This window comes from Torulaspora globosa, chromosome 1, assembly GCF_014133895.1.
Source record: "Torulaspora globosa chromosome 1, complete sequence".
NCBI lineage: Eukaryota > Fungi > Ascomycota > Saccharomycetes > Saccharomycetales > Saccharomycetaceae > Torulaspora > Torulaspora globosa.
Window position 1 is genome coordinate 687,794 of NC_050727.1, and position 21,098 is coordinate 708,891.

Genomic DNA, 21,098 nt, shown 5'->3' on the forward strand with positions numbered 1-21,098 from the left:
TAAAAGAGTTACTGGAGGCTTCAATTGGGATATGAGTTATTGGAAGTTTTCCAAATTCAAGTTTGGTAAATCCAAGGAAGAAAGGCAGGCAAAAGAGGCTGAGAAAGAGAAGAAGGACAAAGACAAGAAAGAGGAATCCGAAAAAGGCATTGATAGCAAGCTATTTCACTTTGAACATGGTTCGTCCGATTGGGGGGATCAGAACTTAACTGTGAACAGTTCTGATCTCAGTCGGTCGTCAATTGATAGAAAGGAAACTATCGTGCCATCGCCTGCATCGATGGCGCCGGTGCGATTGTCGCATGATGCTTCATCCACTGCCTCGACCGTAAGGGATGAATTAACTGAGGAGAATGAGGATGTCAGCTCTCCGCGGGCTTCCCATTCCAGAGAAAGAGTTGCGGATATCTCGACAACAAGCGAAACAACAGCTGCACCGGTGGCAACGCATGCCAACAATGCTACATCTACAGCTGGGATGATGACCATAAAGGTGTACAACGGTGAGGGATTCAGATTGCCATTTCCAATCACGTCAAATGAACAGATTCTGAGCAAATTACTAAGCTCTGGTATAACTGCAGAACGTACGAGCTTGGCGCTGGAGGTAGATTCTGTAGCCTCACAGCTTTCACGCATTCAATTGCAGAAGCAGGGTTCTAGTGGTGAGAACCTGTTGCCGGAAGATCAATGTACTAATTTCGTTCCAGCGACCATTTTGTTGCCTGGTTCTGACGACTTAAACCCGCTATTGTACTTCACTATCGAGTTCGACAACACGGTGGCCACCATTGAGCCTGAATATGGGACCATGGCACAACCTGTCTTTAACAAGATCTCGACGTTTGATGTGACAAGGAGACTGCCATTCTTGAAGATTGATGTTTTTGTGAGAATTCCGTCTATCTTACTTCCATCTAAAGTATGGCAACAAGAAGTGGCTGCGCACAATGAAGGACTTAAGACGATCCTTGATCAAATAAACTCCAACCAGGATATTCATTTAGATTCCTTTCACTTACCTGTGAATTTGAAGATCGATTCGGCTGCAAATATCAGATTATTTAACCATCATTGGATCACTTTGGATAATGGTTGGGGCAAAATCAATCTAAGTGTCGATTATAAGCCTACAAGAAACAAGGCCTTATCGATTGACGACTTCGATCTACTGAAGGTCATCGGGAAGGGATCTTTCGGGAAAGTTATGCAAGTTAGAAAGAAGGACACTCAAAAGATTTACGCTTTGAAAGCAATCAGAAAAGCATATATCGTCTCCAAATCTGAAGTCACCCACACTTTGGCCGAAAGAACTGTCTTGGCTCGTGTCGATTGTCCCTTTATCGTTCCGCTAAAATTCTCTTTTCAGTCACCAGAAAAGCTATATCTGGTCCTGGCCTTTATAAACGGTGGCGAATTGTTTTATCACTTACAGAAAGAGGGGAGGTTCGATCTTTCCCGTTCAAGATTCTACACGGCCGAGTTGCTGTGCGCTCTGGAGACCCTACACAACCTCGATGTCATATATCGTGATCTGAAACCAGAGAATATCCTTCTTGATTACCAGGGGCATATTGCGCTGTGTGATTTCGGATTGTGTAAGCTCAACATGAAAGACAAGGATAAAACAGATACGTTCTGTGGCACTCCGGAGTATCTGGCTCCAGAGCTCTTACTAGGACAGGGATATTCGAAAGCGGTAGACTGGTGGACTCTTGGGGTCCTGCTATACGAGATGTTAACTGGTCTCCCACCATACTACGATGAAGACGTGCCCAAGATGTACAAGAAAATTCTGCAGGAACCGCTAAGGTTCCCGGACGGGTTTGACAGGGACGCAAAAGACTTGCTAATCGGCTTGCTAAGCCGTGACCCCAAGAGAAGACTGGGATACAACGGAGCAGAGGAGATCAAGAGACATCCTTTTTTCTGTCAATTGTCGTGGAAACGTCTTCTCATGAAAGGCTACATTCCCCCATATAAGCCCCCCGTAACGAGCGCGATCGATACCAGCAACTTTGATCAAGAATTCACAAGGGAAAAACCAATTGACAGCTTGGTTGATGAGTTTTTGAGCGAAAGTGTTCAGAAACAGTTTGGCGGATGGACTTACGTCGGAAGTGAACAATTAGGTAGCTCCATGATTCAAGGCAGGAGCATAAGATGAGAGCATAAAAGGTAGGATAAAGGTCAATTGGACCCCGATGATCGCATCTCTTATTTATAAACTGCACATAATCTTGTTACTATGAGTTAGATCTTGCGTCGTACATGGCGACGTGTTAAGGAGATGGGACCTTTTCCTATACATTTATAAGGCACATAGAAAAATTTTTAGAGATGAGCATCGATTTACACACTACTTTAGCGCATTAGAGAGGAGTAAATCACGGTTGATCCTTGCCTAGTCTCACCAGCTAGGTCACGATGATGGCTTTTGAAAACTCTGGCAAAAGGCCTGCGCAAGATGTTGTGGTTAGTGCAATGGAATCCAAAAAGCGCAAGGTGGAGTTTTCCGATAAGATTACAATGCATACTGGGGACGATGACCACGATGATGCGAATATTTCAACCGAAATGTATAAGAGATTTGTCAAATCTGCATTGGACGAGTTAGAGAAAGTATGTTTTTGTTCTTTTGGTTATTCTCTTTTGCTTTTCAATTGATTCACTAACTAGAGTTTATTGCTTAGAACTCCAACACTCAAGTGGGATTGATAGCTAGTCAGGTTGCTCTTCCGAGAAAGAGTGAAGATCATGTCAGTCTGGCCAACCTCGATGTTCTGCTGGACGTGCTCTCCGATAACATCAGCAGGATTGAGACGTCTCGTGCATCTCCGTTGATACAATCTATCGTCCACTTGGAAAAATGGTGGGAGCTACCGTCGCAAACTCTAGGTAAATATATATTTTTCATTAGAGTCCTGTGCTCGAGTATACCTAAATGGTGGCAAGACGTGTCAATGGTTCTGATATCGGGGTTCCACTTGCCACTTGAGATGACAGTCAGTCATCATGACATGCTGCGGTATTTCTTAAAGATGATTCCCTCATCTATGGGGTTCATTGATATATACATGCCCAAGTTCTTCCCTAGCAACAATGATTCCTGTAAAAATTTGGTCAATTATGTTGCTAATCTGCTGAAATTTACCAGTTATTGCAAGGAATTGCAGTTCCAGGCCTGGTCCCTAATCATTGAAAGGGTTATTTCCTTGGACGTCGAGCTACAAAATGAATTGGATGAACTGGATGATGACATTGAGGATGAAGATTTAGATCTGGCGGACGACGAAGAAGCTGGGGACGACGAAGAGGATGACGAAGAAGCAGTGGATGTAGAAACTCGAGATGATGATAAGGAAGATGACGTCGGGGAGGATGGTGAGATTGAGGGAGAAGAAGAGTACAATGTACAGGCCACTCAGAATATTAAGGATTTCTCGAAAAAACTGGACGCCATTTTAACCATGGTGACAGAATGTTTGAGGGAAAAGGTAACGCCTGAAAGTCTGAAATCCGGCGAAGGCGTCTCAGTCTTCAACACTATCACAACTCTATTCAAGACCCACGTTTTGCCCACATATTTCACAAGATCAGTTCAATACATAATGTTCCACATTTCGCAGCACCAAATCGAGCTCATGGATTCGTTTCTGGTCACCCTTATCGACATATCTTTCTCACCCACAGAAACAGCAGAGACAAGGATCAAATCATTGCAATATCTGGGGTCTTTCATTGCGCGGGCTAAGAAACTCTCACGTACTCAAATCATATTTGTGGCGAGCTACCTGGCATCGTGGTTGAATCGTTACGTGCTAGAAAGAGAGGAAGAAGTAGATCAGCCAGGTGGCATGGACAGATTCAAGCATTTTTATGGCGCTTTCCAAGCCCTATGTTACATTTTCTGCTTTAGACATACTCTCTTTAGAGATGCTGACGGCAACTGGGAATGCGAACTGGACAAATTTTTCCAAAGAATGGTCATATCCAAGTTCAACCCACTCAAATATTGTAACGAGAATGTTATGCTAATGTTTGCACGCATTTCCCAGCATGAGGATCTGGCCTACTGCTTCAGCATCATCGAAAATAATAACAATCAGCGGCTGAGGGGCATTATTGGCAGAGGCGACAAAGAGCAAAAGGGCAGCGTGTATTCTTCAGCTGCAAGTACCTGGTCTTTGGCAACGAGGCAACAATTTATAGATTTGCAAAGCTACTTCCCCTACGATCCGCTAATTCTGGAGCGCTCCAAAGAGATAATGAAAGAGTTCTACATCGAGTGGAGCGAAGTCAGTGGAGAATACGAAAGTGACGGTCTTGAAGACTAGCCTGGATCAATATTAAAATGCATCTAATACCAAATTCTTTGTCATATATATAGATAATGGTCTTATTATGAGCCAACGACGTCCTTAGTGATAGCTAAGGATTAGGCTATCTACTGATGGGTTCAAGAAGTCCATCATTGCAACGGATCAGAAATGCTGGGTCCTTGAGAGCTTGCAAGTACTTATGGTTATTTCTGATGGCCATCGAGTTTCATAGCGATGACGTGCAAATGATTTTTGCTGGTGATATTGCCAAGAAGCTAGAAGATTCTTATCCTGTTCCGCCGAATGTCGATGATTCCGGAACCATCAGTTTAGCCTTCCTCATAAGCTTATCAGTCACATTTGCACTCCTGATGGTTGTTTTGGTTATAATAGCTATTTACGTGACGTTTTGTGGAGCTGATGAAGCTGAGTATGATGAAGAAACTGGTGGCACAAGCGGTGCAGCGGGGCCGTTTCATTCTCTGTTTAGTAAGAAACGCAATGCCATTCTTTTGGACTCATCTTTCACTTCAGCAGGGCAATTTGATGATGATGCGCTGCTGCAGGAGCAGGAAGCTACAGAGTTACCGAAGATGTCGCCCTTTGAGCTCGACCTCTATAACCGGGCCAAGGAGTTCCAAAAGGTCAATCCTCCGAATGTGAAGGAATTTGGTACTTTTACTAATGAAAGCGACTTGCAGTTTATCAGGGACCGCGGCATACAAAGCTATAGTTTCTTACCAAGCATTAATGACAACACTGATGTGGAGGGGAATTTCCTGCCAAGTTTTCTCATACAGGATAAACTTGACATTACGTTCACGAAGTACAATAAAAGTTCTTCTGCAATCATGAACTATCCTCTCCCTTTTAACAGGAAGGATGCAGTTTATTTTGAAGTCAAGGTTTTCAGACATCCAAGTGATTCCAATGCGATTTTCAGTATAGGCTTAATGACGTTTCCTTATCCCTACTTCAGAATACCTGGCATGTCACTGTTTTCAATAGCGTACGAGTCTACCGGCAAGCTGAGGATAAACAACCCATTCATGGCCAGCACTTTACTGCCAAAGTTGCAGGAAGGAGATGTTGTGGGATTTGGGTACAGGTTCAGGACAGGTACGATTTTCATTACTCACAACGGGAAACGGTTGATAGATGTGACGCAGAATGTTGGAATCGACTTATTCGTAGGAATTGGGTCTCTAAATGCTGCGTTTACGCGCACTTACACAAGGGACGGATTGCTGGAAGATCCAGATAATATCGAGATGCGTGAAGGTTTATCGGAAGGAAGAGAAGTAGAATTACCACCGGATCTACAGCGTGTGCATGACGTTGCGGCGCCAGACGCGCCCGAATCTGACGAAGTTGAATTACACGTTAACTTGGGGCAAGTCGGCTTCGTGTTCATCGAAGCAAACGTCAAGAAATACGGGTTTGGGAGCGTATATGGGGAAATAGGCATACCGCCATCTTACAACGGTAATGAGACCAAGACGGACACGATACTGCAAAAGGGTGCAGATATACCGCCAGAATACTCCGATACGACAGGTCCAGACGAGTTTTTCGGGAACATACACATCAACAGCGGTGGTTCTGCAACGGCAAGCTCATCCAACTTGCTGGCACCTAGGACTGGCAGACTGCTTTCGGCTATACCGGAAATTGCTGAAAGTGATCTGGAAAGGTACGAAAGAAACTCTTCTGCCTACGATCAAGAGTATAACCACAGTCTTATGACGAACGAAAACGTTGGCCTCAGTCGCCTGTCGTCGGTCGAATCTGCGGAGAGCGACAACAAGGCTGGTCAGACATCGGCGCGACACAATGAGAGGACACCGCTAATCAATCGCCAACCTTTGAACCGCGATGACGACAAACACAAGAGAAAGAGGCGGAAGAGAAAGAAGAGATCCAAAAAATAATTCCGTATCTCTTCGACGATAATTTGGGACTTTTTAATATGGGGGAACGCTTTATAATGACAATTACATAAGGTATTAACGTCTTTTTTTACCTTTATTCTTATTCTTATTCTTTTTCTTCGAGCTCTCCAACGACTGTTCTTTCTGCTCTACAACAGGCACATGTTCTTTGACCTCTGTGTTGACTATCAAAGTACTCAGCCCAACTACATCCCTGGACTTTGCCTCCTTCTTGCTTTTCTTCCCATTCTCCCTCGATGCTGGCTTGCACACTCGTTTTTCGATCTTCCCTCGAGTGATAGTAACGCCTCTGGGCCCCAAAGCACTCAGCAATCTCGACACGTCCTTGCTTTTGTTGGTCTTGAACTTATAACAACTCGACAGGTGAGCATTATGTGTTTTGAACGAAACAACTGGCTTCTTCTTGCTAGACTGCGGTTTCCACTTGTAAGATATCGAGAGAATTGTCTGTGATGGATTCACCTCGAACAACTGCACGCTGTTTGTGATAAACGTATCAATCGGCTTAACTGACATCGATTCCAATATCCAACACAGCCAAGATAACCTCCTATTGTGAGCACTCCTATTGTGAGTCCTTGCAGTGTAGCTGACGAAATGTACTGCCATGCGCTTAGCGAAAATTACGCCTCTATGAAAGGTGATTAGCTAAACAGGGTCCACCTTTCAAAGAGACCAGCCATAGCCAACAAACAGGGCTTGGCAATCTGAAGCTGGAAGTACAAGCCTGGCGTTAACGGTATATCTGGTTTTGAATCGGGGATATATCAGGAAGAGGTCTTTTTGGTTGACATGAATCAAACGAAATTAAGGGTTCTTTAATCTTCATCATTCATTGCAATTGCTAAAGGAAAGGAAAGTGGTAGGATTACTCGGGCTTCGTGAGGTCTGTGATGAATCGGACTAAATCAGGAACTAAGGATGAAGGGAATGGCGTAAAATTGAAGCGTAGCGGTAGCAAGAGGCGATCTGGAGAAAAGAACAGAAGTTCTGGTGGCGAAAGCGTTCGAAGTGGGACTCTCAATGGATCTACAGTAGCTTCTGTTGCATCTCACGACGACGAACATAGTATTTCGAGTACTAACAAAGAATTCTCGGCTGATATTCAACCGGTAACGTTCGACGTTAAGCTGACACCAGAAGAAAGTGAGTCAAGAGAGATAGGGCGTCAGCATGCAGATACGCTATCGAAAGTGAGGGAAAAGCTGTCGAAAGGGTCGGGTCGCAATTATAGCTCTACGCTGCCCAATTTCCTGCGGTCCATCGACAGGCGACAATACGAGAAATATCTGAAAGAACCGCATCACATAAAACTGGTGAAAAGGAGCCGGCAGCTGAAACAGTTCAGAAGATTGTTTTTAGCTCAGGAGTTACATGCATACGAATTGAGCGAGGGCAAGGAAACGGCGAAGCGAAAAGTTTCGCTGTTGAAGCAGGACTCGTCGCAAAACGCAATTTGGGTCACGAAGTTCAGCTTAGGCGGTAGATTTATGGCGACAGGGGGCAAGGATGGGACTTTATGTTTGTGGAAGGTCATTGGATCCCCGGCGGAAAGGTGGGAACTGGACGCTTCCCAGGAATCGCGGAACGCGTTTAAAGCGAAGTCGCGGTTGATCAAGCAACAAATACTAGGCGGCACACCAGGCGGTTCCATCAAAGACGAGGCTAAGGCTAGCCCGGGTGTTACGAAGGCAAATCCGACTAATCTGTATGCGCCCGTTTTCCATCCTAATCCTCACAAGAAGTTTAAAGAGCATACAGCAGACATACTCGACATGGATTGGTCCAAGAATAATTTCCTAGCAACGTCATCTATGGATAAGTCCGTTCGCCTGTGGCATCCAGACCGGTCTACTTCATTGAAAGCCTTCCACCATCCGGACTTCGTTACATGCGTTCTGTTTCATCCGTCAGACGATCGTTTCCTCATCACTGGCTGTCTCGATCACAAATGCAGACTGTGGTCGATACTCGAAGGTGAAGTCGTTTTTGAGTTTGACTGTCAGGATCTGGTGACTTCAATGACGATCTCAGGAAGTGAAGGAGAGTACACAATAGTTGGAACCTTCAATGGTTACGTTATCGTGCTCGCCACTCGTGGATTGGATTTTGTTTCGTCCTTCCATGTGGTCGATAAGACCACACAAGTGGAAGAGGCCGGAACCAGACTGTTATCTTCTGGCTCGAAGACACACCATGGACCACGCCTTACCTGCTTACAGTGTTACAAAGATCCGGCCGATGATTCTTTGAGATTAGTGGTAACATCTAATGACTCGCGAATAAGGGTCTTTAATCTGAAAACCAAGAAATGCTTGGAAGTCTTGAGAGGATTCGAGAGTGGTACATCTCAGCATAAGGCCCAGTTGACTTTTTTGGAGGGGAATGAACCGGTGCTTGTTTGCGGCAGTGACGATCATTGGGCCTATTCTTGGAAATTGCAGTCAGCCAATTCATCATCAATTGCGAAAGAGGGCGCAAAGCAAACCAAGATCGGGGGTCTGAGAGATTTTCTAAGCCATCCTCTACATCACAACGGCGACCATTCCAAAAATCGGCAACATCAGCATGGTTCTCTACATCTCAAAACTCTTTTACCACATTCTCACGGCTCCTCGTCGGATCAGCCGATCAAGAACAGCGATTTCATATGTTTTCACGCCCATCATAATCCAGTCACCACAGCGATTCTAGCGCCCCCAGAGACCAGCAAGACATTATCGCTTTCCAATGACCTCATATGCGACATATCTTTAGAGTTCTTCAGACAGTCAGACACTCTAGCCTTTCTCGGTAGTAAAAAGGACGAGTCTTCCGATTCGGACCAGTCCTCCATTGAACACAATGATGTGGATGGAAGTTCTTCGGTGACCACCGGAAGTGGCGATAATGACGGTCGCACATCGCCCAGTACCGTGGCTGCTATAGGAAGCATAATGGTAACCACCGACACCGAGGGTTTAATTCGTGTGTTTCGTGCCGATATGCCCAAGAATATACGAGAACGTGTTCTGGAGAGACTAAATGACTTGGGCCGCGAGAACAATAATAGCGGCGACGTACTGACCACGTACGGCTCTGCAGATCGACTTGCCGTTGCAAAAAAACATCCAAGCAGTTTGCTCGGCCTCAGTAAGTTGGCCGCCGCCGCTGTGCAGTGTCCCGATGAAATTCTCGGTGCCTCCCGTCTGAAGCCCAACTCAGTGCTGAGGAATCCATTGTTCAACTATTCGAGCGGCAGTCTAAACTCTACGAGAACAAGAGGTAGTGGATCTTCTAACGGTAAGAACGGCTCGATGCCGGGGCTAAGATGCGACGTGTGCAATGGCACTAATTTCAACGTGCTGTCGAATTCCCCTTCCATCACAGGTGAAGCGGGATACTCCTGCGCAGACTGCGGAAATATACTTAACAACTTCAGATAAACGTTGTCAACCGGCCGTCTGGAGCATAAAGCCCTTCAATGCATTTGACATAGACACAATACGGCGATCTAGATGACTCAATTGAAGATTTAGTCTACAGATCGACTGAAGGCCGGTACCGGCCCGGTCTTGGTGCCAAGCGATAAATTTAAAGTTTGGAAATGACGAAAAGAAAGATTGAAAAACCAGCTTCTCACCTCATGCCACCTCATGCCATTATATAATATGGATTAATGTATCTAAGACTCGATTTAAATCTCTTGATTGATCTTGTGCAGCGATAGGTAAGACGGCCTGAGATAGCGTCAGTATGGCTGAAAGTAAAGGCAATGGAGGCAAAGTTATAGAGAAGAGCGCAGCTCAAAAAGTGACCAAATTCGGTTCTTTCGTTGCCGGAGGTTTAGCAGCATGTATTGCCGTCACTGTAACGAACCCAATTGAGTTGGTCAAGATCAGAATGCAACTGCAGGGCGAGCTGTCTTCAAGCGTGCAAAGAATTTACAAGAATCCATTACAAGGAATGGCAGTGATCTTCAAAAATGAGGGTATCAGAGGTCTCCAGAAAGGTCTGGTAGCGGCGTACATCTACCAGATATGTTTAAATGGCTCTAGGCTGGGATTTTACGAACCTATGAGAGGGTTCCTGAACAAGACATTCTATCCGGAAGAAGAACCACACAAGGTTCAAAACGCTACGATTAACGTCGTGTCTGGTGCCGCTTCAGGAATCATTGGTGCCGTTCTCGGTTCCCCCCTCTTCCTGGTCAAGACGAGACTGCAATCATACTCGGAATTCATCAAAATCGGTGAGCAGACCCACTACACAGGTGTCTGGAACGGCCTGAGGACGATCTACGCCAAGGAAGGTTTCAAAGGCCTGTACCGCGGCGTGGACGCTGCCATCCTCAGAACAGGTGCTGGTTCATCCGTGCAATTGCCCATCTACAACACCGCAAAGCATTTCTTGCTAAACAACGATCTGATGAAAGATGGCACTGCGCTGCATCTGACAGCTAGTACGATCTCCGGTATCGGGGTCGCGGTGGTCATGAACCCATGGGATGTGATCCTGACCAGAATTTACAACCAGAAAGGTAACCTGTACAAGGGACCGCTGGATTGTTTCATCAAAACCGTCAGAATCGAGGGTGTCTCTGCCCTCTACAAGGGATTCGAGGCTCAAGTGTTCAGAATCGCCCCCCACACGATCATATGCCTAACCTTCATGGAGCAAACCATGAAGCTGGTCTACAACATAGAGAAGAGAGTCCTGGGCCACTGAATCTAAGCAAGAGACACGCCCGCCCCATAATCTGCATCGCAGGAAAGGCTGCACTTGATAAAGACTACATAGATCTCCTGAGGAGCTATTGTATTAAGTATGAAGGTTTAAAAGACTCGTAAGAATGGTATTTGGTTCTTTGCTGACTTCGTATCTCTAGTTTATATAGGATCTCATCGGCTCATCGCCTTTACGGGGGGCAGACAGGCGGCTAAGGTGTTGTCAAGATTAACCATTTACTAGCTTAGAACATAACAATCGTTCCATCGCAAGGTGGCTGGTGCTGGAACTGCTAGACTAAGACGAATATGAGGTTACCGAATTATGTTAGGTTTCGTTTGACTGGTCCCTCCAAGGAGCTGGCCCGTTCCTCGAGGGTGAACGCCTACTTTAAAAGGATCAAGGATAAAGTGATGCCAATATTGATCTGGTTAGCATCGTTTAGAGTTGTAGCGTGGTTACATGAAAGTCTGCAGAACATTTTGATTGGCGTCATTAGGGTTGGGCCCGTTCCTCGACACGTTTCATTCATCATGGATGGTAACAGACGTTACGCCAAGAAATGTGATATGCCGATCAAGAAGGGTCATGAAGCTGGAGGGGTGGCTTTACTGAATCTGTGTTACGCTTGTAAAAGGATCGGGATCAAGTGTGTTTCTGCATATGCGTTTTCGATAGAAAACTTCAACCGTCCCAAGGAGGAAGTTGAGACGTTGACCAATATGTTTTCAGCCAAGCTAGATGAGTTCTGTGACAGAGCCAACACATTGAGTGATCCGCTGTACGGGTCTCGTCTTCGAATCGTAGGCGACCATTCGCTTGTTTCTGCGGATATGAGGGAAAAGATAAAAAGAGTGGAACGGCTGACAGACAACGGTGACGACTTCACCTTATACATCTGCTTTCCTTACACTTCCCGGAATGATATTTACCATACGGTGTGTGGTTCCATCGAAAAATCCTTGGCCGATCGCGCGTACGCTAGCTCGCTCACGGTCGCGGGTTTTACCAGGAGCATGTACTTGGAGGAGTTTTCAAACAACTGCGATTTGCTCATTAGGACCAGTGGCCACATGAGATTGTCGGATTATATGTTATGGCAATCACATGAGAATTCCGAGATTCTGTTTACGTCGACTTTATGGCCCGATTTTGGATTTATCAGATTGTATTTGGCGCTATTGAGGTGGTCATTTTTCACAAATATCCAGCGTTACAACGAGATGGGGTTCTCTCTTAGACGAAAACTCTACCATTCCTTGCCCTTTGTGAGCGGTCATGCTCCCGTTTCAGTGGATTCATTGCCCAGCCCTCCGATAGCTATTTCCGTCACTGGAGAAAGTGAATAATGCATGACTAGCTCATATGATAATTTGCTTTACAACTTTTTTCTTCTCTTTTTTGGATCTTTCCTTCGACTTTGCATCGCTGATCTTTCTCAGATAGCTATTATAAACAACAACCTCTGCAACTAAAACCAGAATTCCGAAAAACAGGCAAAGTATTACTCTGTAATGAAGTGGCAATCTAGTCGAGCTACCTGACCAGTACCATATAGCAAACACGACAGAAACCACGCTCACGAGTACATTGAAAACTGTTGTCATTTGCTCGCGAATTTCTTTCGCCATTTGGGCCGGGGTAGGATCATCATTTTTCCCACTAGAACCGAAAGGGCTGTCTCGTAGTCGGCTTTTTTTGATCAATTCCTGGTACTCGTTCTCTCGCTGTTGCAAACCCAATCTCTCCAAATCCTTTTTGAACTCGGGACTGTACTGGGATCCCGGGACGTGTTTGGCTTTAAATTTGAATTCTATAGGCGAAATTAGTGTCTTCAGTGGTATCTTGCCCTTCAAATACCACTCATAATGATCGATTAGATTATCCATCGAGAGGTGTCCAACGCTTAGGATAGTGTCAATTTCGTCGCGCTGGCTTTGCGCAATGTCTTCTTCCTTTGCATTCTGGAGTGCTGACCTTATCGATTCATTCAATTGAATATAAAACATGGAAAATGGCTTTTAACCGTAGTGCCTGTTGGTAGTCTTCTCGCGTTGTTGTAGAAGTTTGTTCAACTAAGCGATCTTTTTAACTTGCTTAGAAAATTCTCAAACTCCAATTCAAGTATGTACGATACAAGCTATACTTTTACTTGCTCTATGCTATATTACTGCCACTGTTTTGATCTGTTAAAACCATTTCATCTTCTTCCTCAGTTATGTCGCCTATTATATGTCTGACAACGTTGTCCACATTCGGCCTTCCGTTATCATTCATGCTTAGAGTTGTCGGTGAATCAGCTGCCCTAACATTAAAGCCAGCAGGCACCGCTTCTGCACCTTCGATGCCACCACCTACTGCTATTCCCCCACCGTTAGCAGCATCCTCCGTGGCATTATTGTTTATAGTGAAGTTTATTGTAGTTCCATCGTCTGGCGGGTTCTGGCTTAGGCTGTTAGATGAATGAGCAGCATTAGGTGTATTAGCACCTGTGGTTGAAGCAGTCGTGCTGACGCTCGTGCCGACCTCATGGCACCAGTATCTATGGTAAGTCCAGGCTGTTAATTGACAATCACGAGAACAGTACTTTGTGCGCTTGCAGCGACGGCATTTGGCAAATTGTCTGGGAAAATCTTCCCATTTACCACAAGCAAAGTTGGCACATTGGCGCACTCCAGTGACCTCATTCTTCCTACAAGAGTTTCTCATTATTACGGAACTCCAATAAACCATGTCATGCGGATTTTCATGATTTACCGTGCACCGTTCAACCAGAGGAAATAGATTCAGACTCTCCTTTGAATTGATATATGACCACGTTTCATCATCTAATTCGGTAGATAGAGTGTTATAATCCCACTTCCTCTTGAAATCATCGATTAATCTTCTCTCTTGGACCCTCCTTGGTTGATTATGCTCTGTTGATATGCTAGAAATAAAATGTCTATAACGCTTTTGAAAGAAAGGTTCGTTTTCCTTGATTGTCTCCTTTTCGGACTGCTTACAGCTTCGCGCAACTTCCTGCAGCTCGATTAGGAATGGATCATCGGTTGCAGCCATATGATTTGGCGGTGCATCTTGCATCACTATATCCCCTGATGCTGAACCTTCCCCATCGGGTCGCTCTTTCTGCGCTAGTCGTTTCCTGACCCGTTCCACGACGGATCTGAAAGATAAGGACTCTACCAATTCGACATTCTGCAATTGCTGCTTCATATACGTGTATTTCGAGATGAAAGCCAACAGTTGCAAGGACCATATGACATCGTCCTGCTTCGGGATCACTCTACCCAGCAAGAAATCTCGAGGAACAGATATACAAAGAGATTGATCATCATCGCCAACAAAGCTTCCGTCACCGGCGTTAAACTTATCAGATGTTTCACTTTCCGTTGATTCGCTCGGGCTGTCCTTTTCTCTTCTTTTACCGTCGATCCCGTCCACGTCGGTCGACGTCCTGCAGTTCAACCATATTTCGATAAAATCTGACGGCAGTGTCATGGAAGGCCCCATAAGATCCTCGCCAGCGAAGTTGTCATCATTTGAAAGCCTTAAAGGATCTCTCCCGGTGATATACTCCATGTACTGCGCGTAAGACTCGTTTTCATCCTTTCGCAGCAGCCTGTAAGTTTTCTCGCTCTCCAGAGAGCTCAAATTTATGTCAATGGGGCCCCCTTTCAGATGATCATATTTCTTGTGATATATCAAGTAGTTGTCAACCACCGTGGCCAAAACCGGCACAACCCCAGACAGCACCACTTTCTTTCGTATCTGTTCTGTACCTCTGGTACCTGTAAGGACGAGACACTGGAACGCTAGAGTCCATTTCCAGGCACACATTGCCAGCTTCTTCTGTCTCCATATCGATTGAGCACGTTTATGTTTGCTGACATGTTTCAAATCCAGCCCTAAAAGCTCGAAAAGAGGGATGTAACATCCCTGGAGTATCGCAACGAGTCTCTCCAAGGCTCCATCATTCGCTAAAGTCTCTCGTACCTTTCCCGAATTAGACGTTAGATAAGTTAGATGATTCAAAGAGTTGATCAACGGTATATCAGAGTTTATATCCAGGGCTCTACGATCGTACACGGTGGAAGTGATTGTCACCACCGGCCTATTCGCCTGGATACATTTCTGATTCAAATCCCTCATAGATACTGAGCAAACTCCGGCAGCTTGAGTGAGATAAAGTGAGACTAAATCACAAAAAGTAAAAATATCAAATAATCAACTGCTACAACGTCCGAGAGTTCTCCTGTAGTATGACTTTCAAATGAGGGAAACCCGAACACACACTGCGAGCGACACCTTTTCCGATACCTCCTGACAAAACAAAACGCAACAATATCGTACCACCGTGATCGTATCAGTAATGCTTGATGGATACCATGGAATGGATTCTAGATATGCAAATGCCGCCTATTATCATTGTTATTGTTTTGCCACCAGGAAGCCCTTCATTATCGTCTCGTCTAGATGCGCTGAACGTAACAAGCGATCTATATAACAGCTACTTTAAGGCCAACTCTCAGCAAGCTGCTGGTGAAGCATAGCAAGTACTCGACCTAGTAGCGGGTGAGTTGCCTGTTACTTGCTGATCGACAACATCCACTGTAGGTTTTCCTTCTCTGCTGAACTATGGCAAGGTAGGTAGAGATGCGCGAGGATCGCCTGAAGAGGGATCTATTACTTGGAACGTGTCCTCCTGCGAAGCCCATTCAGCCGTCATTGGCTTCTTGACTCGCTTTTCCTCTATGTTTCTATCACATTAACATTCTGTTTTCATGTTTTGTAGATCGTTCTGCAAGTTTAGCCGAGAAATGCAGAAACAGCCAAGAGAACATGCCATGCAACGACCTCTAGAAAGGAGACGGCATTTCATTGCATTTCGAGCAAGGTTCAGCGATGCGCAGAGCAGGTAACATGTCAGATCAAGCGAATGGTTGCTTGAAGCGTAACTGATTATATCAGTTGCAAGATATGTATTGGGCGCTTCGTAGCGAGCCAGATACATTTCAAAGGAATCATACAAGGAGCAGTCGCAGGAAAACAAGAGGTATACCCAGTAATGAGCTTAAAAATTCCAACCATTATAACGGGCATGTGGCGTAGTTGGTAGCGCGCTCCCTTAGCATGGGAGAGGTCTTCGGTTCGACTCCGGACTTGTCCATTTATTTTTGCACCACTCAACGACCTGTTCTGGCAAGTTCAGAAGAGTGCTCCATACAGCACTGACTACAATCGGTGTGCTTGCACAGGGCAATTGGCGAGCCGCAAAGGCTTCATCTTTGGCGTGGCTAAGAATTTCAGTTTCCTTCTACTGACTTCTGGAAAGTTCGATCAAGTGGCCCGTGAAAAAGAAGGGAGTTGATCGCCATATAAAGACCCCTAAGCTACAATAGCAGCTGTTCAGCATCCAATACTTGAGCAGTGAGTTGAACAAGCATTGAGTGCTTATATTACAACAACCATAATCTTTTGCTATGTCAGTAAAGACTCTAAACCCTGAAGTGCTTTGGGCTCAAAGATCCAGCGAAACGGAACCCGAGGAAAACTATCTGCTTGTTACAATCTCTATCCCAGACTGTGAGAACCCAACAGTGAAATTAGAGCCAACTTTCTTTGAGTTTCAAGCGAAATCTAAGGGCCATGTCGGCGATGAGACTTCTCACCAGTACCATCTACACATCGATTTCTTCAAGGAGATTGTTCCCGATAAGACCGTCCACAAGATAGCCAATGGCCAACATTATTTCTTAAAAATTTACAAGAAGGACCTTGGTATCGAGTTCTGGCCTCGTTTGACCAAGGAGAAGGTGAAATACCCTTATATCAAGACCGATTTCAACAAATGGGTCGACGAAGACGAGCAACATAATGCGCCTCCTCCAGCGGGATTCGACATGAACGATATGCTGATGAATGGCAACCCTGATATGGAGGCGTTGAAAGCACAATTGGCACAGGGAGCCGGCGGTCTGGATATGGGCGCCGGGGACTTGCCAGAAGAACTGGATGATGAGGAAGACGATGAGGAAGTAGAGGAAATTGAAGCTGGCAAATAGATAACAGCGTCGTTTCCCCTGGTGCAAGCTCATATGAGAAATTCTAGATAATGAAGCATATATAATCTGCCTTAAGAGATTACCTCTCGCGAGTAAATCGGCGTATTTAGATGGCTTGATATTTCAATGTGTCCCTGTACAACAGCTGGTACGCGTTCCAGGTCTCGCCCGGTGCTAGCGTGATCAGGTCGTGGACGTGACCTGGCTCCACGCAAATCATAGTCTGATACCCCGTCTTTGGCTCAAAGTCTGCCATAGACTTGGACTTGGCGATCCACGGATTCCACACGACGGCATCTGGCAAATTGTGCCTCTTCAGAGTATGAATAGGCTCACCTTTGCGAACAACCTGAATCAAACGATCGTCATCGATGTTTCTGTAGATAACGTCCTTTTCCTCATGAATGGTAACAACCGGATGTTTGTCGACATAGGTCTCTTGCAACAGTTGGTCGTACAATTCCATTCCAACAAGGTTCGAGACAAACGTATCTTCAATATCTTCGGTCTTGAGGTAAGTGTGGAATAGCCAGTTGAACTTCAATTCTTGGCTCTTGGAGGGATTGGTCACTTCAATGTCAGTCTTTAAGAAGTCAATACCTAGCTCAACAGTCAAGATCAGTGAGAAGTCGAAGGGCCACACTTTCGTCAGCTCGGGATTCGCTATTTCAGGGCTCAAGGCAAATTGAACAGTTGGTGGATTGCTCTTGGTCTGACCCAGGAACTCCCAGGCGGAGTTCCGAGCTAGGCCATGTTGAGGTAACTTGCTCAAAGCATCATCCGTCTTGCTCTTGCCAAACACAGGGAAGACTAGTGGAATACCGCCTCTAACTGGTTTGGAACCATCAAGTTTAGCAGCTTCTGATACCCAAAGTTGTTCCTTGCCCTTTAGCTTCCAACTGATTACAGTGGCACCGTAGTTTAAAATAGTCACAGTGCTGGTTTTATCCTCAGGGTGGGTTAGAACAACCCTATCGCCATCAGTAGTGACAGACATGCTTTATGGCTATCTCAATTGCGTTTAAACCAGAAGTATATTACATTCACCTTCGGTACTTCAAAGTTAGGTGTATATTTTATTAGTACGCGTGGCGCGAACTAGTTACTATGGTTGATTGAGCCTCGACTTCGAAGAATCAAAGGTCAACGAGACCGGCCAATATGTGAATTTTCTAAGTTAATACTGTTACATTTGTTATGTGATAATGAGACATGCAATGGATTGTAATTCTTGGTCTCAGAACGGTAGAGCGTCTGCGGTCGATTTGACAAAACTTGACTCTCTTATCTGATCGATCCTCCATCTTTCGCTTTTCCTGGTCAGAGTATGCTGAACGATCTGCTTAGCGTCAAGGTCTTCATTCAACAGTCGGAGCCACTTCCATTCGTAGCGGGCAATCCTGTGGGATGTGGCTCTATTGCGTTGTCTCACTGACGCATTGGGAGGAGGATCGAATGGTAGTCTATCCTCCAGTAAACCGAACAAGATCACCCCTAATGCCCAGGTATCACTCAGACGGCCATCGTATGGTATTCCCATCAAGATTTCTGGGGAAACATAATCTTCCGAGCCGCAACGGGCTGTACAAAGTTCACCTGGCTCAATCTTCTTACAAAGTCCAAAATCGGCCAATTCTATCAAGTGGTGTTTCAGATACACTGGCGAGTCTTTCATATCGATAATAGCATCCAATGGGAATTTGAGAAGCACATTCTCTAGTTTTAAGTCCCTATGAATTACGTTGTTGTCATGCAAGTATTTGACCGCCATAACCAGCTCCGAGAAAAGCCTCTGTACCACCGACACTTCGAGCTTCCCGTTACAGCTAGTTGCTGCCACCAGCAGGTCCCCTCCAGAGCAGTAGGACATGATCATGTCACAATGCGGCAGTCTATCCTCACGTAGCATTAAATCTCTCAAGGGCTTTTTGCTCGTTATGAAGACAGGGTTGTTGACCCCGTATAGTTTCACGATAGATGGGTAATCCAGGCTTTTAAGTATGGCAAGCTCTCTGCTCAGCGAGCTTTCCAGACGTGAAAGCAAATCCTTGGCCAACTGTGGGTTTAACGCCTGCCTATTCACCAACTCTTCCGGGTATTTGATTCTCTTTACTGAAACCAGCCTCAATCTAGGATCTGTAGTTTGATCTATCGATTCATACAGGAACACATTACTGAAGTTGCCCGATCCAATCTGTCTCACTTTCTTCCATCTCATCGGCACATCCAAGCGATCCAACATATATCCTATCAGTATTTCCTGATCATCCACGGTATCTACTTCTATTGGGTCGCTTCTGGCCGATAATGAAAAGTCGGTCGTCGATGAACTCTCACTAACTGTCGGCAAAGAACTGACTCTCTGTTGCGCAGCCTCCGGCAGAGGGAAAAGCTCCGACACAACGCGATGCTGGGCGCCTGCATTTTCTTTGGCGGGCTGCACCGCATCTCCTCGTCTCTTTGAAATAACGAGAGCTTGTCGTGGTGATTTTGCTGAATGCGCTGGAGGAGTGTACGTCATCGGAGTTGGTAAAGTCTGCACAGATTCAAAGGTCGGAATCATCAGTGATAGTGGTGTTACCTGCCCATTCTGGCTTGCATTTTCAGATCGTAGAGGCTCATTCTCCGAATCGAAGATGCCTTTTTGTGGGACCTTTGGCGCCTGCGGATCTTCCTCAGGCATGCTCTTCCAATTGTGTACAATACCGCAATACCCTCACTCAACTGTTAAATGGGTGTAGCAATAATGAATCAGTTACTTGTGGGTCCTGCCAAACAATAATGTGTCTTTTCTTCGTTGTTTGTCTAACTTACTTCATAGCATCTAGTATCAACCAATGTAAGCGTAAATACATACAAACTTGAAAAGAGCACCGCAAGACATAGAAGTTCCAGCTCATATGAAGTTAAAGTAAGAACAAAGTCATTATGAGACGAAATCTGCTTGAATGTATCGACATACCGTTCTACAAAATGTCAGTCTTTCTTTCTTGACCGCTTCGGTTTTCTCACTTTATCCAACTCGTCTTCGGATTCCACTACGGTCTTCCTTTTCTTAGCAGCAGATTTCTTCTGCTTGGTGGCAAACTTTTGCTCGTGCTCCTGCCTTGATTTTGAACCTTGCTTTTGCAGCGCTTCATTTTTTGAAATCACCTCTTTATCATCCTTTTCCTTGCCTTCGAGCCACTCGAGAACTTTGATCTCTCGTCCATAACCCTCCGGCTCAGGTTGCGGTGTCTCGAGAATTATTGGTATGTTAACAAGGTGCTCTGAATGTGCTATGAGTCTGAACACCTCCAGACCCAGGAATCCTTGCCCAAGAAGCTCATGTAGATCTCTGTTGGCACCTAGAGGAACCTTCGAGTCATTCAGATGAATGGCCTTTAAATACTGCAATCCGACTGTCTCGTCAAATAGCTTCCAAAACTTGTCGAAGCATTCTTCTGTGCGGATATCGTAGCCCGCGGCAAATGCATGGCATGTATCTATACACACACCGATTCTGTCCTTGTCATCGATCATCTCTATCACTGCTCGCAAATCCTCCAGGTTGCTTCCGACAAGATCGCCGGTACCTGCCATATTCTCGAGTACAATCTTGACGAACTGCGTTTCTTTCAGCGCCTTGTTCAGGTATTTTGCCAGCTGCTTGAGCTGAACCTGATGGTCAGCCTTCAGGCTGGATCCCGGGTGTAGGTTATACAACCCAACTCCCAGCTGCTCACATCTTCGTAAGTCGTCAATCAGAGAATCGTAAGCCTTCTCAGCCTTTTCGAGATCCGGATTGGCGAGGTTAATGAAGTACTGTCCATGAGGCAGCACGTCTGTGAGCGGGTTGTACCCGTACTGCTTGCAATTGTCTTTGAACTTTTGGATCTCGTCCTCAGTATATTGCGGTGAAACCCACTTTCTTGGCGACTTCAGAAACATTGCGAATGAGTTGCAACCTATATTGAACGCATTGGTAACACTGTTGGAGATGCCACCGGCCGTCGATACATGACCACCGAAACGGTACTTTGACGTGGTGGATCTCACGAACTGAGACATAG

At 45.4% G+C, this 21,098-nt stretch overlaps 13 protein-coding genes and 1 non-coding gene across 14 annotated transcripts; 8 read left to right on the forward strand and 6 right to left on the reverse strand.

Moving 5' to 3' along the window:
• Positions 1–31: 31 nt before the first annotated feature.
• On the forward strand, positions 32–2,167 carry YPK1 (serine/threonine protein kinase YPK1; the record flags this gene model as incomplete). Its single annotated transcript, XM_037281339.1, has 1 exon — positions 32–2,167. The coding sequence occupies one exon, from the start codon at positions 32–34 to the stop codon at positions 2,165–2,167; it is 2,136 nt and encodes a 711-aa protein (XP_037137234.1).
• A 260-nt stretch (positions 2,168–2,427) lies between these two features.
• RRN3 (rDNA-binding RNA polymerase I transcriptional factor) lies at positions 2,428–4,337 on the forward strand (the record flags this gene model as incomplete). The annotated part of the gene is made up of 2 exons (XM_037281340.1): positions 2,428–2,622; positions 2,694–4,337. 2 exons carry the CDS (start codon positions 2,428–2,430, stop codon positions 4,335–4,337), a joined length of 1,839 nt encoding a protein of 612 aa, XP_037137235.1.
• A 116-nt stretch (positions 4,338–4,453) lies between these two features.
• On the forward strand, positions 4,454–6,253 carry SSH4 (Ssh4p; the record flags this gene model as incomplete). Its single annotated transcript, XM_037281341.1, has 1 exon — positions 4,454–6,253. The coding sequence occupies one exon, from the start codon at positions 4,454–4,456 to the stop codon at positions 6,251–6,253; it is 1,800 nt and encodes a 599-aa protein (XP_037137236.1).
• Positions 6,254–6,328: 75 nt separating this feature from the next.
• Positions 6,329–6,883, reverse strand: SRP21 (signal recognition particle subunit SRP21; the record flags this gene model as incomplete). Its single annotated transcript, XM_037281342.1, has 1 exon — positions 6,329–6,883. One exon carries the CDS (start codon positions 6,881–6,883, stop codon positions 6,329–6,331), a length of 555 nt encoding a protein of 184 aa, XP_037137237.1.
• A 284-nt stretch (positions 6,884–7,167) lies between these two features.
• Positions 7,168–9,699, forward strand: DGR2 (Dgr2p; the record flags this gene model as incomplete). The annotated part of the gene is made up of 1 exon (XM_037281343.1): positions 7,168–9,699. One exon carries the CDS (start codon positions 7,168–7,170, stop codon positions 9,697–9,699), a length of 2,532 nt encoding a protein of 843 aa, XP_037137238.1.
• A 310-nt stretch (positions 9,700–10,009) lies between these two features.
• OAC1 (Oac1p) lies at positions 10,010–10,981 on the forward strand (the record flags this gene model as incomplete). Its single annotated transcript, XM_037281344.1, has 1 exon — positions 10,010–10,981. One exon carries the CDS (start codon positions 10,010–10,012, stop codon positions 10,979–10,981), a length of 972 nt encoding a protein of 323 aa, XP_037137239.1.
• A 308-nt stretch (positions 10,982–11,289) lies between these two features.
• SRT1 (ditrans,polycis-polyprenyl diphosphate synthase) lies at positions 11,290–12,330 on the forward strand (the record flags this gene model as incomplete). The annotated part of the gene is made up of 1 exon (XM_037281345.1): positions 11,290–12,330. One exon carries the CDS (start codon positions 11,290–11,292, stop codon positions 12,328–12,330), a length of 1,041 nt encoding a protein of 346 aa, XP_037137240.1.
• Positions 12,331–12,342: 12 nt separating this feature from the next.
• VPH2 (Vph2p) lies at positions 12,343–12,990 on the reverse strand (the record flags this gene model as incomplete). Its single annotated transcript, XM_037281346.1, has 1 exon — positions 12,343–12,990. The coding sequence occupies one exon, from the start codon at positions 12,988–12,990 to the stop codon at positions 12,343–12,345; it is 648 nt and encodes a 215-aa protein (XP_037137241.1).
• Positions 12,991–13,138: 148 nt separating this feature from the next.
• MUB1 (MYND-type zinc finger protein MUB1) lies at positions 13,139–15,133 on the reverse strand (the record flags this gene model as incomplete). Its single annotated transcript, XM_037281347.1, has 1 exon — positions 13,139–15,133. The coding sequence occupies one exon, from the start codon at positions 15,131–15,133 to the stop codon at positions 13,139–13,141; it is 1,995 nt and encodes a 664-aa protein (XP_037137242.1).
• A 945-nt stretch (positions 15,134–16,078) lies between these two features.
• Positions 16,079–16,151, forward strand: HG536_0Atrna2A. Its single transcript has one exon. It is a non-coding gene; the product is annotated as a tRNA-Ala (tRNA).
• A 313-nt stretch (positions 16,152–16,464) lies between these two features.
• On the forward strand, positions 16,465–17,046 carry SBA1 (Hsp90 cochaperone SBA1; the record flags this gene model as incomplete). The annotated part of the gene is made up of 1 exon (XM_037281348.1): positions 16,465–17,046. The coding sequence occupies one exon, from the start codon at positions 16,465–16,467 to the stop codon at positions 17,044–17,046; it is 582 nt and encodes a 193-aa protein (XP_037137243.1).
• A 106-nt stretch (positions 17,047–17,152) lies between these two features.
• Positions 17,153–18,043, reverse strand: HG536_0A03870 (glucose-6-phosphate 1-epimerase; the record flags this gene model as incomplete). Its single annotated transcript, XM_037281349.1, has 1 exon — positions 17,153–18,043. One exon carries the CDS (start codon positions 18,041–18,043, stop codon positions 17,153–17,155), a length of 891 nt encoding a protein of 296 aa, XP_037137244.1.
• Positions 18,044–18,283: 240 nt separating this feature from the next.
• Positions 18,284–19,729, reverse strand: PRR1 (serine/threonine protein kinase PRR1; the record flags this gene model as incomplete). Its single annotated transcript, XM_037281350.1, has 1 exon — positions 18,284–19,729. One exon carries the CDS (start codon positions 19,727–19,729, stop codon positions 18,284–18,286), a length of 1,446 nt encoding a protein of 481 aa, XP_037137245.1.
• Positions 19,730–20,022: 293 nt separating this feature from the next.
• Positions 20,023–21,096, reverse strand: APN1 (DNA-(apurinic or apyrimidinic site) lyase APN1; the record flags this gene model as incomplete). Its single annotated transcript, XM_037281351.1, has 1 exon — positions 20,023–21,096. The coding sequence occupies one exon, from the start codon at positions 21,094–21,096 to the stop codon at positions 20,023–20,025; it is 1,074 nt and encodes a 357-aa protein (XP_037137246.1).
• Between the last annotated feature and the right edge of the window lie 2 nt (positions 21,097–21,098).